The sequence below is a fragment of the Sipha flava genome, unplaced genomic scaffold (genome assembly GCF_003268045.1).
Source record: "Sipha flava isolate LNK unplaced genomic scaffold, YSA_version1 51_pilon_pilon, whole genome shotgun sequence".
Lineage (NCBI taxonomy): Eukaryota > Metazoa > Arthropoda > Insecta > Hemiptera > Aphididae > Sipha > Sipha flava.
Window position 1 is genome coordinate 935,792 of NW_020273468.1, and position 18,490 is coordinate 954,281.

The window sequence follows — 18,490 nt, forward strand, 5'->3', positions numbered from 1 at the left end:
AATTGCGAAAAATTACGTTTTAGATTTTTATTCGTACTTACACGATACGCATTTAAAACTTACTTAGCAATAAATTGGAGCAGTTGAAAAAAATTTGAGAATGCAACAACATCCGTGCCCTTAATAAAAAATTAATAATGAATAATTAATAATAATTAATTTATAGTTGAGTTTAAAGCTAAATGTATATTTTAATTAAAAATAATACGTAAAATAAAGAAAAAATCTACATGATTCATAATAATGAATATAATAAATTTGATAATGTTAAAGCTCTAGAGAAGAAAAAAGTGGAACTTTAATTATTTTTATAAAACGGAACATGAAACAAGTTTGATTTCCTAAAAAAGTGATTAATTAAATACAATTTCATCATAGACAGCAATTTTGAAGAAAATTTTAACCGTTCAATAAATCATAAATAAACATGATATCTGCAACTTTCCTCTTACCTCATAAGATATATACCAGGTCTTATTTGTACTGCCAGTATGACCCAAATAAGGTACTAGGAAAATCAAAATGCTAAATAAATTAAGGTGCGTTACCCCAGCACCCGCACTTTCGAAATCATGAATTGTAATCAAGAAGTATTATGTACTTTTTTAATAAAAATAAGAATTAACAGAATATATTAGGTAAGTACCTACTCAAATATCAAGTTTTAAAATTACGTAAATTATATTAAGTAGGTGCATTATTTTAACAATAATTAAATTAATCATTGATATATTTATATATTATTGATAATATTATATTACATTTTTACATTTGTTGACGAATGATTTATTTTCTGATAAGAATAACAAAAAAAAATCGAAGAGTATCTACATTACATGCAGATACATCGGTACATGTATATGTCTTGTTTCTACTGAATACAGTTGACATAAGAATGTCAACGTCGATTAGGTATTAGATGCGAGGATTAAGCTGTAGGTAACTTTTTTAACACGTGTAAAAAATAAACAAGGTTCAAAGATCGCATGTTAAATATTTTTTTGAATATACATTTTATTTTAATTTAAATTACAGAATCCTCATTTATAACACTTTTAGAGACATCGCACACTACAGACTTTATATCGGCCGATAGTTTAGTCGGGTTCTTAATCAGTACAAAGTTATGTGCAAGAGCGCACATTATAACGATTTGGTATCAGCCGATTAATAAGTTTGATGGGCTGCACGATTGTCTTCAAACTAAACAGTCGGCGAACTATCGGCCGACTGCTTAATCAGTATGGCGATAATTCCACGCGCGCACACTGCCGATTTTTAGTCTGCCGACTCGGCCGATTCACCAGAGCTTCGGAGCGGGAAGGTATAATAAAAGTATACTAAAAAGCGACTGCTATCGTCAGCAGAATTCAGCATAACTAAAAAATCTTTCCAGAGCAGTCGGCCGACTATTGACTAGTTTGCGTACCACCACCAACCAAACTGTTTAGTTTGCCCAGTGTGCGCGATAGCAGCCCAACCCGACTAAATTATCGGCCGATATAAAGTCTGTAGTCTGCGATTTCTCTTAGTGATTAATAATAAAGAATGGTGTTGAACACGCGTTTCAAGCTGCTCGATGTGTCCATAAAATACTTAAAAAATATATATATATAAATATAAACAATATAAATATGTTTACGAAGAGTAATTAGCTAACTAAAATTACAAATACCGATAATTCCCACCAACTGACATCGATGAACAAATTATTAACCAATATCAGTTATATTTATATAATTTATAATGAGTTATTTTTATCGTCAATATAATTATTATTCAACTAGCTATACCTAATGTTACTATTTTACTAATTTTTCTCAAAACTACTCCATTGTTGCTTACTGCCTTTTGGCTTAGGAGGGCAGTATACATATCAATAAACATCGTTTTATATTTGTCATGCCGTAGGTATACCGTAAAAGTTTTTATTATTTTAACATTGTCTGATCAATTTCTTGTCATAATCACAGTACGAGTTGTAATTTAATAGTTGTAATTTAATTCTTAATGTTAAGAATAACAATATAATATTGCATTTCTAAAAATAGTCTAATACAGGGGCGTATTGAGACTTACTTCTAGGGGGGGGGGTGACGACTTAAATTTTTTCTTTAATTTTAGCTCAAAATTTACAAGTAAAATTTTTGGTAATATTTATATCTGGTGAATCCTTAATATTTGTGGTTTTTTTTTTTTAATCTAATGCCGGATCCACTTAGAATGGTCTTTTGTGTAGTTCTTTTTTAACACCTATCTGTGTTTTGAAAGTTTCGCTGTATTTTATATAATATTTCACTTAGTATGGACTGAGTCTTCAATCAAAATAATATATATTATTTATCGTTATAGGGTATATAAATGTTATAAGCAATTGAGTGTTTAACGCTATAAATAATTTAAACGTTATTCAATTTAAGCGTTTAAACGTTCAAAAATTTTTCGTTTATCGTTATTAACAATTAAAATGTTATGAAAAATTTAGTGTTTTGCGTTATTTAAATTAGTGTAAAATTTGAAATGTTTTCAAATGTAGTAATACTATAAAATAAATCATAATTTTTGTTTCTTAATAAAATACTCATTACTTATATAAAAATTGTCTTGGTCTAAAAATTCTCCGGGGGGGGGAGCGATTGTCCCTATCACCCCCCCCCTAAAATACGCCACTGGTCTAATACAATTTGATTTTACGTTGTACAATAATAAATACTATTTATAATCAATAAACAATGATACTAAGTAGTTGGTACGTCGTACGTGGGCATTATGCTACATTGCTACTCTTAACATTGTCGACTAATTCGTCTATTCATGATGTCGCACTTCTAAGGTTTACTACAACAAAATGTATCGAATATTTTGACTCATAGATTCATTTTATTTTAGTAATTTACTATAATTTTGTCTATAATAAACTATATTTGGTTTTAATATGAACTTGAATGTACCTATCACCTAATGTCTTAATGTATTTATGTTTTTCAAAATTGTGATCATTTAAATAAGTTACATTTATGTCGTGTATTAGGTATAATTTCCTTGATTTTTTTTTTTGTTTTATATTAAAATATAATTAAAACTTTTGTGTATTTCTCTAATAAGTGATGGCAAACGATAATAGAGGAAGAAAACTAAATAATTTAAATGAAAATATTTATGATGAAATTTTAAATTTGAAAGATCAAATTATTTTGGATGTCTATAATAAGTATAAAGTAATAATTGATCTGGGTGCTGGTGTAACGTTACCGAAGCATCCGTAAGATAAAATTGAATGTCGGCGAGGTTTGGGAGTTGTACAATATTTAATTTTGGTTGTACAAAATTGTACAAAATAAAGTACATAATACTGCTTGATTACAATTCATGATTTCGAAACTATGGGTGTTGGGGTAACGCACCTGGTTAATACGTCCATATTGATACATCGTTCGTCGCAACAGATATTTTATAATTATTATAATTATTTTTTTACTATATTCTGAAAGCGGGACATTTTAGTGACCCCAAAATTTTCCTGGGGACAACGGGACGTATGGCCACCTTAGTAATGTACTGAATCTTCTTGATCCATTATATTATCAATGGAAATGTAGTTTACACTATCTCTTGGCAGTTTACTCTGTATTATGTTATTCATTTCGTCAACATTACTATTTCTAACCGTCAGTATTGTTTTTTGACACATCCACTGATAGTCATTTTTTTTCTACTAAGACTTCATCTGGATAGACTTTAGAGATTAGGTCTTCAATGCTGGTAACTTTTTCACCTAAATCATGATAAATTTCAATTTTACATTTAAATTTTACCAAAGATTTGAAAAATTCTAGGCTAACTAAAAAATAATTATAAAAGTAATAAGTTAAAAGAAGATAAAAAAATGTGAAAATAGTTGATCATGGTTCGAATTCAAAACACTCTGAGCTAAAATAATATTAAAGTGCCACGGCGTTATAGAAATTTCAGTATACGGTAGTCATTTTACGGTCTTTTAAATGCAAAATCATAAATTTCTTACAATTTTTAAAATTCCGTTTTTACTTGCGGAGTTTCCAAAAATGTTATAGCTTTAGCTTTCCTCAATAAATGGGCTATCCAATACAAAAATAATTTTTAAATTTGAACCAGCAGTTTCTGAGATTAGCGCAATCAACCAAAACAAATCTTTAACTGTATAATATTAGTACCTATAGATTTTCTCATCATTTTAGATTACTGTAATGAAATGTAATAAACACTTCACGATTTATCTCATTTTAATTTTACTGTTATAATAGTCTATAGATAAGTAGGTACTATCTTTATGCTAGTTTCAATTAAAGTGGCTCTACTGATAGGCAGCTCATTATAATAGTGATATTATTTAATTAAACTTAAAGCTAATGCGAAGAAAATATATTGAAGAAAATTTTAGTTAATAATCTTAGCATCAATAAACGCTTTATTTATTTTATTTTTTGTATTTAAGACATCTAACAAGCTGCGTACCTTGTAACGGTTATATTACCGTTAAATCTTATTTATCAATAATTTTGCTATTGTAGTTCACATTAAATATTCCTATATGTACAGAAAATAAAAGGCTTTTTAATGTGATTGTATTAGTATACTTATCTAAAATAGATAATATCTATTTTATTTATTTTTTTTTTGTATCCTATCTTAATAATCCTTCACATTTTATTTACATATCTTCTGTATTTGTGGTGGTTCTTCAAAGGAACTTGTTTATTTTATTTTTGGATTCTAAAATAATTAGCCATTTTATTATTACATATTATGACTTTGTTTTGCAGTAGTAAAATAATGGGCTTGAAAGTTGATAAATCCAATTATCAAATGCTATTTAAACTATAGCTAATTGCACTAAGTGTAATTTTTTTATTTTTATTTATTTATACGGAAAAATGTCCAATTCATAATATATTTGTATAACTAACAATAATAAATAATAATAATAATATTTTGATAAATATATCATAATTTACCACCTATTTATCCGGTAATCAGAATAATTAAGAGTAATTTACTTACAGTAAACTATTTTAGATAACTATAGACAACTAACCAAAAATATTTAATTTTTTAACATAAAATCAAGATTTTCTATTTTTGGAACACTGAACCATATTTTCCATTGGAATTTTATAAAAACTAAAACTATCTAATCCTATATTTTATTGCAATATTCTGTAAGTTATAACGCTTAAAGACAACTACAGAGTGTTTCAATTCATAACTGTAATTAGATATTTTAATAAGTCAGTGATTTGAGGATAAGTTATTTTTTTGAGTGCTATAAGGAAATCTTTCTGTCTTGATAAACGACAATTTAACTTCCTTCTTAAATTTTAACATTTAATTTTTTTTTCAATTATTTTAGCATATTTCTACAGTATCATCAAGAACAAGAAAATACATCATATTGTAAGTAATTCCTATTAAATTGAATTTATTCTATATGATAATAGTTTTATAATAATAATTATAATAAAATGACTAAAGATCTCAACAAAGCTTTTAAAACAATTTATAGTATACAGTTTCTTCGAATTTTATATTCAATTTGCGGGTATACCGTATAGAATTATATATAATTCTTAACAGAGAAATATTTGAAATAATTTAATCAATTTTTATGCGTATATTTTTCCATTTAAATAAAATATTTTGGTTTTCTTTATTTATTTATACACAATATATTAATATTATGAACATTATCAAAAGTACTTGTTAATTTAAATAATGTCTACAGGTACCTTATATATAAGTTATTTATTAAAATTCTAATCAAAATTTATAGTTTATAATAGCAAAATTAATTGTTCTTTTATGTTATAGAATAATACAATACTGTGAAATACCTGGTACAACTATTAATATGCCACGTAGTAAATATTTTTTAGCTTGTCACAGTTGAATATAATCTGAAGAGTTTAATAAAAAAAAAAATTAATAAAAAAATTAAAATAATCAGCATGCAATCAGAGAATAATATGAATAATATCATAATGCTGATAAAATTAGCTAACTGTACGTTAACCTTTGAGATGCATCTAAAAATAAAAATTTGGGGCGCAAATTTTGAGTTTGAGAGTGCTAATTGTTGTCGATGAAGTAATTGTCACTTTATGGTACCTGTATACTGAAAATTCTATTATTTTGCTTGGCGCTAAAAACAAACCGTTTATGAACACGGTATGCCATCTGACCGCGATTCCTGGGACTCTATAAAAAACACGTCAACGGAAAAAAAAACCGATGCCGCTACAAATTTCTGACCGTGATTTACTCTCTATTTGGCGATGGGTCTGAGTTTATTTTTATAATTGCTTGGTTCACAGCAGTGATTTTTTACTCACCTTATCTTGCAGTTAGATTCCCGTACAAATTATGTTTAATTTGCAACAAAATATGCGGCCAAAGGTAAGAAATTATAGTATTTCATACTGCTACAATCATATTAAATACCTTATGTTAGTATGTCTAAGATAAGTTACACACAATGATGTTTTTTCATAACAGGTTTGTAGTATCTTATTTTTACGTTTTTATGTGCATAATTGATTTAAAGTGTAAAAATATGAGTTATTACCTATGCGGGTACAACTAATATGTTACCCGATTTAGAATGTTTTCCATTCGTTTTCGACATGAATGCAATATGCAGGAAGTGTATTCAGCTGTGTGACAAGAATTTATTTGTATATATAGTGAGGCTTGTAAAAATTGGCAATTATTTTTAAATTTATAATAACAACATATGTCTGTATATATAATGTCATGTGCTCCCAACACACCCAAAGTATCAAATGCTATATAGTATGTTTTTATGTATGTAATAGTTTTTTATTTAATCATTGCTGTATTATATTAGATATTAGCTTATGGGAAGAATTTGTAAATCGTGAATTTTACCTAAATAAGTTTTCTACAGAAAGTCGAGTATGGAGGTTATTATTTTCTGGGAAAAAAGTTAGGCTCGAATAATCAAATGATAAAGGCGACTATGATATAATTTTTTAATTTTGAATAATCTAAAATGTATTTTTAACTAATTATAATTTACTTAAAGAAAATAGATTTAAATGGACTAAATTTGTATAAAATATAAATATAATCTAAGATAAGGTATTTTGTAATATTAATAAGTAATAATTTAATAATAACAAACGGTCTACTTAAGTTTATATGCAATTCATAATTTTACCATGATGATTAGGTTGATTATTATTTGTTATAAATATTATTAAATTGATAATTTATTAAATAAAACTAAATTAACATGTGACTGTTAATTATTTTAAGTAGTTATGTATGTGCTATGTATACCGTGCTATGGCATGTGCTTAAGTATAGTAGTTGCCAATTGGCAATTTGCTTTTTTATCTATTTATACTTTATTGTTTTGTTCAAATAATAAATAATTTTAAACTTTCCATCAAACAATGGTTGTATTTTTTTAGGTAATGGTTGTTATTACCTAAGATAATCTATAATAACCTAAATTATATTTTATACATAAATAAACAACATTCCATAAAACATTTTAAAGAATAATTATAATAAGTGTGTCGTAAATCTAATTTTCAGCAATATGTTTATGCTCTACGCCTTATAGCAATAGTATGTCCTTATATAACATTAGAGCTGCATTAAAAAAGTTTGCATGTCGAACCAATGTACATTAATACCATAGACATATAAACCTAGGTTCAATGATTAATACCTACACTATATATAATAATTTTAATCACAGGGAAGAATTATTGTTAAAAACATATATAAAATATAGTATTTCATATCATCTCTATGTTAAATGCAATTGCTAAAATTAAAGCGTTTCAAAACAATAAATAAAATAAATATTCTTTACGAATTAACTTTTATAAATAACCTTCCAATTAAAAGATAAAAAACAGTATGTTAAGGATTTATTCACCTATATAGAATAATGTTTGCTTATCATGAATAAGATAATATTTGTCGAAATATAAGTAATTTTAAAATTTTTAACAACATACCATTTAAATATTTTTATTAACTTCTGCTAAATGTTATTATTATTTTTTTTTGTTATAAAAGTTATTAATTATTAGATTATAACTTAAAGATTATTACTTGACAAATTTTTGTTGTATCGTATATCGTATGTCTTTGTAATTTCGGTATTATTTATTCATTGAACCATATCTAAAACTCTTTTGTAAAACTTAACAATCACGATGTTTAGAATTTCACAAATATCACTTTAAATGTTTTATCATTAATAGTTTCTAATAAATGTATATTTATATTATTTACATAGATAAATGTCATAGGTGCTAATAAGGGGGGGCTTAGGGGGTATTAGCACCCCCTATTTTACAATCAGCACCCTCAAATAATGTTCGTGTTTATGTATAAAAAACTTATTTTTGTCATCAGACATTTGACTATTAGAGTATAAAACTATAATGAAATATAAATGAAAATAATGTTACTCGACAATCGTCAATTCACATTTTGTCGAGTTCACCGAAACCCTAATTTAAATTAATTTTAAAACCGGAACCCCATCGGAATCTTTATTTGTATTTATTTAAAAATCGGCTCATTAAATTTTTATAGTTTTAATATAAATTAAATACCCAATAAATACAGAGCTTAAGCACCCTCAGTTTTTTTAAATTGTGCCTATGATAAATGTTATCCTGTAAGTTGTTATAGAAATGAAATATTTAGGGTTTTAATAATATTTTATTATGATGCTAATACGGACTAAAAGAGTTTCGTTCTAGATAAAAATAACTACCTATATATAGTTATATATATGTATATTTTGGTGTTAAAAGATAATAGTTGCTAAAATATCTATTTCTGATTTTCATTATATTTTTACTACATTTTACTTAATGTTGTCCCTTCAATTAATTTTTATTTCAAATATTTATTCATACCAAGTTAAAATTTTACTATCATAATGACTATAATATAACATAGAAAATATATTTATTTTAAATATATTTAACCAGCTATAATTTGTAAAAAAATAATAATTTTTTAAGTCACAATTTTATTAATTTTGTAAATATCTGACTGAATTTCTAATTCGAAACTGGTCCAACCTTACAAATATAATAATGCTCCAGATTGAGCATTTATGTATTTATTTTTTTCTTCTATATATAAATTAATTGTTTATTTATTTATACATTAATTTACAAATATTAATAATTTATTAATTTTTAATTTAAATTAAATTTTTTATTATTTCTTTATTTAAAAAGTAATTCATGATCAATTTTTATAAGGAAGTATCCATCAAAACATTTAAGTTTAAAAAAATGCTATGATCTGTTCACATTTGATAATTTCATTTTAATCACTCATTAAGAATAATATATTTATTTAAATCAACGGACCTCGTTATAAATGTTTCGTTGGAAATAAATTTGAATAAAATACGTAAAATTATGTCAGTTATTTTATTTGATACAAATATTAATTAAAAAAGTCGACTGTTTTCTTCGGCTGACCTATTACTATCTCATTCCTATGCCTATGTAACCTAACCTATGCCTATAAAATAATTATTTTATTATGAACTCAAATGTATATGCTGATCACAAGGATTATTTTATGATCTTATCGTTTTAGAATTTTGATATTTTAATCAATAAACAAATTTTTGTTTAAAAAATACTGTTTCATATGATATTAATTTTATATAGAGATTTTATAAATACATTTTCTTAGAAGAATTAATTTGAATACATATTTAATAATAATTATAACCTTAAATGTTTACAATATATTGTAAAATAATTTTTACTGTAGTCTGTTTTAAATGTGTGTTTTTAATTAAAATATTGAGAATTTGCTATGGCATACGTTATATTTTTCTCTAAAAAAAAAAATCTAATGAAATTATTATTTGCATGTATATATATATTTACCTGTATAATATATTTTTCTTGTATAATTACATAAAGACTCTAAAATTTAATTCTGGATTTTTGTGCGATGACCACAATCGGCTTCTGAAATCTAAAAGAGTAGATTGGAGTAGGATTTTTTTTTAAGTCGTTTCTATATTGAGTCCTCATCCTTTGTAAGAATTAGTTTTACTACCATTTTTTAAGTTATTTTTAATTTTTTCTCTTTCAGTAGATAATTTGTTTTTTTTTTTTTTAAATAATAATTGGCAGTTTTTGCAGAGCCGAAAGAGCCTTAAAAATTTCACAAAAACCAATTAATATAGTTAACAATTTTTTTAATCGTTTTTTATTTAACTGCTCATTTGCAAATACAGTTTTTAACTTAGCTAGTTTTAGATTTTTACTCGTATATCTAAATAATTTATTCTATGTATTATTTATATATTTCCCGATTTCAATAACGTGGGAGTTATAGTTGTTACTATGTTTTCATATATTCATATATATTTTTATAGATATTAATCCAGGAAACTATTTAAAAAACAACTAACTGTTTTTATAGATTCATATTTTTCATAAAAGGTTAACTTTATCGGTATAGATTATTTTACCTAATACTAACTAAAATATCATAAGATGTATGAAATGTTTTTGAAAATTGAAAATTGAAAGTATTAAATAAATATATTTTTACAAGAAAAACGATGATTATTTTAAATAGTGGATTTTTTTCTTGAAATGTTTTGATAAAATAACTAGCTAGAAACTTTTATTATTAACTTTAATTTTTAACTTACTTTTATTATTTTAAGGCTTGTATTTTTAAATGAATTTGCAAATTTTTTTTATTACGTCACTAAAAATTTGAATCAAAATTATAAGATAAGATAATTTATCATTGTTTCCAAATGTATATCAATAACTATACGGTTTACCTAAGATTAACTAAAAATGTGAGGTATTTTCTAAACTATTTCTTTAACTAATTGAGCTTTACTTATAACTTTTTTTTTAATATGTCATAATTTATCATTATTTTCAAGTTGTGAGACAGTCGTTTCAGTCACCCACTCAACTATTGTGTTAGCATACAAAGCCTATATCTGTTTGTCTTTTTAACCGTTGAGAATAATGTTGGTATATTTTTTAGTTTAAATTTCATAGAATTACATTTTTTATAATACATCAAATATATTAAACATTTATTATAAATTAAAATCAACTCAGCATCTTAGTTGACAAAAATTGTAAAATTGTATAAAACTATATTATTTTAATTAAAACCTTTTAAATTGAATATTAAGGAGATATAGTTATTTTTTCAGTATCTAGAGGTTTGTTTATTTGTTTTATGTGTAATAAATTATAGGCCTTTATACAAATAAATTTATGAGCCGTGATTAACTGTAATCCAGCACTCAGTATTTTTATGAATCAACTTATAATATAGCGCGTGGCAAGATAACAGTTACCGATAAATGTAATACAATTGTTTTTAGAAGAATATAAAAATGGTTAAACGTTTATAATAATAATCATTGCAAAACCAACATCGGGCAGAGTACAAACCAATTTTTTAAGTTAAAATTTACGTATACTTTTATATTTTTATGTCTTTTAAGTACCTACTTAATTTATTTTATGTGAAAATAATTAAACGTTATTATAAATAAATCATCAAACCAAATTGATCCTGCAGTAGCAACGATAGAAAAGCAACATCCAGATTTTGAAAAATCGCTCACACACTTCATTTCCAGTAGAAGATAGTAATTTAAAATTGTAAATATGAAAACATTTTGATATAATGTACCTTATATTTATAAGCTTATTAAATAGATGATATTCCAATCACTTAACTTAAATTTATGTATATTATTTTCATGAAGTACATTACATTTATAATTAAAACTTCAATTAGAAATTTACAGGAAAATATTTTTTAAGAGATATAGGAATATTAAAGGTCTAGATAAACACTGAGAAAATAAATTAGATATTTATTAATATCTCATTGAATACACGTTGGTCTAATACCTATATTACAATGAATTAACTCTAAACTATCTACCAATTCACTTTCTATTTTATAAAATATATGGATAGTGTGATATGGAATATTTTTTTGGGATTCATTTTTTACTGTTTATTTATATGGGATCTATAGTCTTTGTATGGAAAATTACTTCAATTTATTTTAAGTATTGCATGTCAAAAACTTAATATTTCTTTTAACGATCCTTTTTTTTTATAGTTACAGCTCATTATTAAGGTACAAAAAAGTTATTATAGTTCTATGACTTGAATTAAATTATATAATATATACAATAAAACATCAATAATTATATTAAATTAAATATTAACAATTTGTGATTATTTTATCCATTATATATTATGTTATATTTTATTATATATATATTACACATATTACATCTATAAATTAAATTGTGCAAAATAGTGTGATTCTGTCTTTTTAATTTTAAAGATAAGATCTTAGGCTAGAAACACACGAGCATTATTTACCGTGTAAAAAAAATCTATCACGTGTTTTAAATTCATATCAACACACGAGCGTTTACATACGGCATGTTATTTTACGGTAACTATTAATAACTACGATATTCACGATAAATATATTTTATTACAACTATTACAACTAATATTTGTTTATATTTAGTATGTGCCTATTTTTCAATTAACACAGCAACATCATGGTAGTTAAAAATATTTTTTGCTTTTGGGTTAACAACTTTTTACTAAAAATAAAAAATAAACATAAATTAAATATAACACGTCATTTTGAAGGTGCATTTAATAAAATTTTTGAAAATATCAGAAAAAGTCTAGTGTTAAATATAATATCTTTTCCTCTTTTTTTTTTTTTTTTTGTTATCCTATCACCTAATTTTGGCACATTTTTTTTTATTATTCTGAAGTATGTAGATAAGTTATTTCAGGTTGAGTCAAATATTACTCAAATGGCAGTTTACTGTTGATACTCAATATACCATAGGCGTGCGCAGAGGGTATGCAGGGTATGCAACTGCATACCCTAAACATAGAGCCTTCTTTTTAAAATTACAAAAAATAAATGAAATATAACTATTTGATCTTATGTATATTATGTGATTTTTTATTACATTATGATTTTTATTATATTTTTATATTCAGTCCCAGACAGTTTAATTTATTTTTGAAACACAAATCATATGCTATAATAACGATTTAATGTGTTAATGAAATTAAGAAGTACAATAATTCAAGCGAGATTAAATAGCTATCAACCATAGAACAAGAAATGGCTATAAACTAAAATCCCGAAAACATTATTGGTGATTTAATAACTCAACTATACGCAGAATCGTTTTATGATTAATTTTGATTATTTATTATATTTATTTTGTTTTTCATTTAAGTATATAATTTCGTTTTTATTTGTTTACCCTATTTAAGCGTATTACTTAAACCATTTCAAGTGTTATGTATTTAATTTTTTTTTTTCGTAATTTATTTTAAATTTTAATTATGAAGACAGTTATAACGATTAAGAAATGGCTACTCAGTCGCTTTCTTCGGGAGAAAAAATTAAAATTTTAAATTAAATAGTTATTAAGACCAGAATTTCGAACGCTTAAATTAACTTTCAGTTTTTTTTTTTTTGGGGGGAGGGGGGTAGGCAGTGGTTGCCTTTTGCATACCCTGAAAAAGAGGTCTGCGCACGCCTTTGCTCAATACACATATAAACAACAAATTTTAAAAATAAAATAATAGTCGTTCATGTGTTTTATTTATCGCGTGTGTGCTCTTCACATACAATTTTAATGCATTTTGATAGGAAGTTCTTATTGTAAGATATTTTTAACGAGCGGTAAAGTCAATATGCATGTGATAGTTATCGAAATGTCGCGCGTTAGGTTTATGGTGTGACATTCGTTTATTTGAATGTACATCAACAAAACGCGCCTTTAAATTACGGCGTGGTAAATAGTTTAAACTACTTTATTAAATATACACTTTTGGTTATAGTCGTTTTTTTTCTTTTTACTCTACTATTGAATATCAAACAATTTTTTACTTATTTAAATTTATAGTTCTATCTATATTGATTTACAAAATAATGTATAATTTATGGATATATAAGATCATTTTAGGGCATTTCTGTAAATATATCTGTGGTTTTATAGAGAGTGAAGTTAAGCATAAGTTTAAAATTATTAAAATATTTATATATATACCTATTTATCAAAATAATTTTATTATGAAACATTTTATAATATACTAACTTGAGTTTTTTTTTTCTATAATACTAATTTATATTAATGTTTGCTAATTATAATTGTTGGTGAATTTAAATAACTTAAAATTAAAAAAAATCAGATGGTTAATTCGTTATCAATTAATGAAAATAGAAAATTAAATCTTAGTTATAGTTGAAAGTCATTTCTTTAGTCATTGGTTTACATCAATTGTTCCACATTGTAAATTTCAATAATATTTCCACGATACGTAAGAAAATATAAAAAAATATCTTCTTTATTATTTCATTAAAAAAAAAAAATACTTCCTTTAATAAATACATGTCTAACATTAACATAAAATAATTTAAACATAACTATGAAATAATGGTTGACATTTTCATATAATTATAATTTAATTAAGTTATTTAAACATTTTATTTACTAATTAACTATAGTATATTCATGAAAAAAAATTGTTGTTCATATAAATTAAGATTAATTTGCTTTGCGGAAGTTTATTGTTCAACATTTAATTTTCAAATAGTACTTTCATATCCTATTAAGAAATTTGTATGCCCTACAATTAATGAACTATTTTCCAATAGTAATATGATTGCTGGTTGATTATATATTTAAAAATTATAATATAGAAAAATAATTTTCAATCATATTTTACAAATAAGTTATTGATTTTTTTATTATGCTAATAGTAAATGTCTAGTAAACAAAAATCTATAGCAATATAAATAAATTAAATTAACTTCCAAACAAATAATTTAAATTTATTAAATTAATTAATTGCACTCTAAACAATAAAACGTGGTGCATCAAAAATCTATATTATCATCTATTATTATTTTTTTTATAACATATTATTAAATGACTATTTACGTAAATACTAACATTTATTTCTTATCAATATTTTATACAAATATTTATTGTTGATGATACTTATTCAATACCTAGTCACATGAGGATGTTGATGTACAATTATTTTTAAATATGATTTATCATTATTTTCATAATTGAATTGCTATTCAGATTAATGATTTTATACTGTATTTTATATAAAATGTTTGTATAGGCTTGTGTAGTTTTTTAATTTAGACACAGTAATTGGTTACACTTACCCATTAGAATCAAGTCAATATAAAGGTATTACAGTAGATATTTTATAAAGCAAGTTTATACATTTTTTTCATGTAACAGCAATAATAATTTGTATACAGTTTATATTAGAAATCTTTTGTCTCATACTTTATTAAAATAAAAATTAAAAATTGAATGATAACGAATTATACAGTTTTATATCATGACAATAATACAATTTCTTATACTATGAAATAAAACAAAAATACAAAAAAAAACAATTACAATTTATTAAAACATTTAAAAACAAAAAGTGAACACAAGCTCATTTTTGTTACTCTAACCATAATTTAAAATCTTAAAAGTAATAATTTTTTTATTTTTATATAAGTATGATTATTCTTATAATTATATGAATAAATTAGTAGGTACTTAATTTTATATTTTAATACTTGTAATTTGAATACAAGAGTATTAAATTTCTTTATTACGTGCGATATACTTGAGTTACAATATTGCATAAGATAAGATGAATGACCTTCGCTATGAATAATTTTTTGAGTACTTGTCTTTTCTTCTAAATTTATAAAACTGATGTTTCAATTATATATACATGATATATAATGATTTAAAAATTATTTAATTGCTACTCAATCCACGTTTTCCAACAGTGTTCTGACAGAATTAAACAATTTCAGTCTTAGGTCTCAGTGATGCTACTAAATTTCATATATTATTAAATTTTTTTTTAAAAATGTACTTTATTTGAAAACTAAATTGATATATTACATGGTTTATCGGTTTTAGTTGTAATTATTAATAAATGTTAACTAATGCACATTTAGTATTGATGATTTAGACTATATGTTAATGATTCATTCTTTAAGTACCTTTAAGTTAAAGTCTTACGTTAAAGAATGAATCAGTTAGATCACCATATACAGGACATTGATCAGGTTCAGTTTTGATCATTATATGTCAATGAGTCAACCATGTGTGGCCTATTCGTAATATATTAATAATTACTTCCTATCTTCTGGATAGTGAAAAAGTCGGCCATGGTAGTGTTGTGGTTTTTATTTCATGAAAATATAACTACTTATATTGACATTGGTTTTGGATTAAATCATTAATATAACATTTAATATCTTGGACAGTGGGTGCGTAAAGTTGATGAGCGCTGGAAAATAAGATAGCTAGTTTAGCGAAGTATCTGCTGATTCGTTTTCATAGATACCAGCATGACCTGAAATCATCATGATGATCTTAGTATTAAGTTTTAGCAACAATATCTGGTTCTGAATTTTATAGATATGCTGTTAGGTATAAGTTTATTTGAATTAGAACATGTGTAAATATTATATAATTATAATACAGTTTTTCCGTGTGTCAAAATAAGATATCAAATAAATGGGCTGTTTTCTTTTATAGACGAGATGACAAATATTTATAATATAATAGTTACTTAAATATTTGTTAACTTAATTTAATGAATAGTAAAAATAATCCAAATTTTTTGTCTCTAGAAGAAGAAGTAGCAAATAACAGTCAAGAGATATTGTACTGGTTTACTTAAACTCACAACTTTTTCATAATGTTTCATTATTTAACCATATTTTATTTTTGTTATTATTTATTATCATGTTATCGCAATTACTATTAACAAATATCTGAAATAATTAAGTCTTTTATTAGTTAAAGTTATGTTTTTAAAAATATATTGGCCCTGAATAGATTATAATCAAATACCTACCTATTAAAGGTAATTAAAATCAGTTCAATAATTTAGTGACTAAATTTGCACCAAATTTAGTTTGTTGTATATTTAAATTATTATAGTATGTAATTTTGTAAAACAAAATAAACTCATTAAATTAGTGATAGATACATTAAATAACTACATTTACATATGTAATATGTATAATTTATACACACATTGCTATTTAGAATTAAAAATTAAACTAAACAGGATGAGCCAATAATAATGATTTAGCTGATTCTATTATTCACCAATTAAAGAAATTTCTATGCATTTAATTTATTAAGTGAAAAATGTATCCTTTGCAATAAAAAAAAAAATAAAAAAAAAATAATGTCTTGATTTTTACAAAATTGGTCTTAATGAATTAGTTATTCGAAAACATGTTTCATTTCACTGTTTGTTGATTATTATTGTATACGTTTTATTATTCAATCTTTCATCATTGAATAAACGTTTATTTTTCTATAGGTACAAGATAAAAAATATTATAATTTTGTTTTAATATTTTGTCATATATATTTTAATAATAGTAATAATATTTTGGTCAGCTTAAATATATTCTATTGTTAGTTTTTTTCATAAGAGGTAATTAAAACTAACGTAATTTTAAAAAGTGAATTGGATTAAATTGTATTGAAATTAAGGACGTCCTTAAGAGAGAGCTCCTATGGTCTTTTTTTTTTCTAAAAAATTGTTGTTTTTATTATATACCACACTAGGAAAGTATATAAATGTGAATACAAATAAAGTTTACGTTCCCCCATAAAAGGGTCTAGGAATGCCACAGATTGAGATGACATAAAATTGTAAAATAGTAAACGATTCTATCCATCAGAATTATGATGAAATGGAAATTAAAAAGGAAGAAAGTTAATCAGAGTATTCAGTGAACTATTAAAAAGAGAAAAGATAAATGAGGGATTATTTTGATAAGAAAATAATTTAAAGTATGAATTCTAATGGATGATTAAATATGAGTGAAGTCATAAAGGGTGTTCGATATTTATTATAAAGGCAGCAAAAGAAAATTGGTTTTGTACTTGCTCTATGCGTAGTTGATCACGTGTAAATTATGGAACAAACTACTGTGCAATTTTATGTTATATTATTTAAAATGTTTTTATTTTCCAATTAATATTATTTCTAATGTATATCTTTAGTAATATTAGGCAGTTTTTCAATATGACATTAAGTGTGGGATGGTTTAACAGAGAGTGCATTATAACCTCTGCAATTACAACAAAATAAAATCATAACGATATGCCTAAATAAACACAAATTAGAAGTATCTACATTACAAAATTTATAAGAACTAAAAGAATCGGTTTATAAAAAAATTGCAATAAAATGAATACTAAGAGATATGGGAAATCGGTACAACAAAAATAATTTTAAAAACATTAGAAAGAGTATGGTATATGATACTAAAATTAACTATGCAAATTCTTAATTCGCTCAACAATTTTTGGATTATA

General features: G+C 24.1%; 1 protein-coding gene and 1 long non-coding RNA gene across 3 annotated transcripts in view; one reads left to right on the plus strand and one right to left on the minus strand.

Annotated features, from left to right (window-relative positions):
- LOC112690751 lies at window positions 1-6,452 on the minus strand. Its single transcript, XR_003149245.1, has 4 exons — window positions 6,369-6,452; window positions 3,405-3,775; window positions 453-508; window positions 1-119 (listed from the first exon to the last, which is right to left on the minus strand). It is a non-coding gene; the product is annotated as an uncharacterized LOC112690751 (long non-coding RNA).
- LOC112690750 (proton-coupled amino acid transporter-like protein CG1139) overlaps window positions 6,313-18,490 on the plus strand; it is a 23,644-nt gene continuing 11,466 nt past the window's right edge. Inside the window, exon 1 of one of the 2 annotated variants that reach the window (XM_025564824.1) lies at window positions 6,313-6,432. In XM_025564824.1, coding sequence (XP_025420609.1) covers window positions 6,400-6,432 — 33 coding nt within the window. In that variant the 5' untranslated portion in view covers window positions 6,313-6,399. Of the gene's footprint in view, window positions 6,433-11,460; window positions 11,709-18,490 lie in introns of those variants that run through there. The other variant, XM_025564825.1, reaches the window with a different exon arrangement.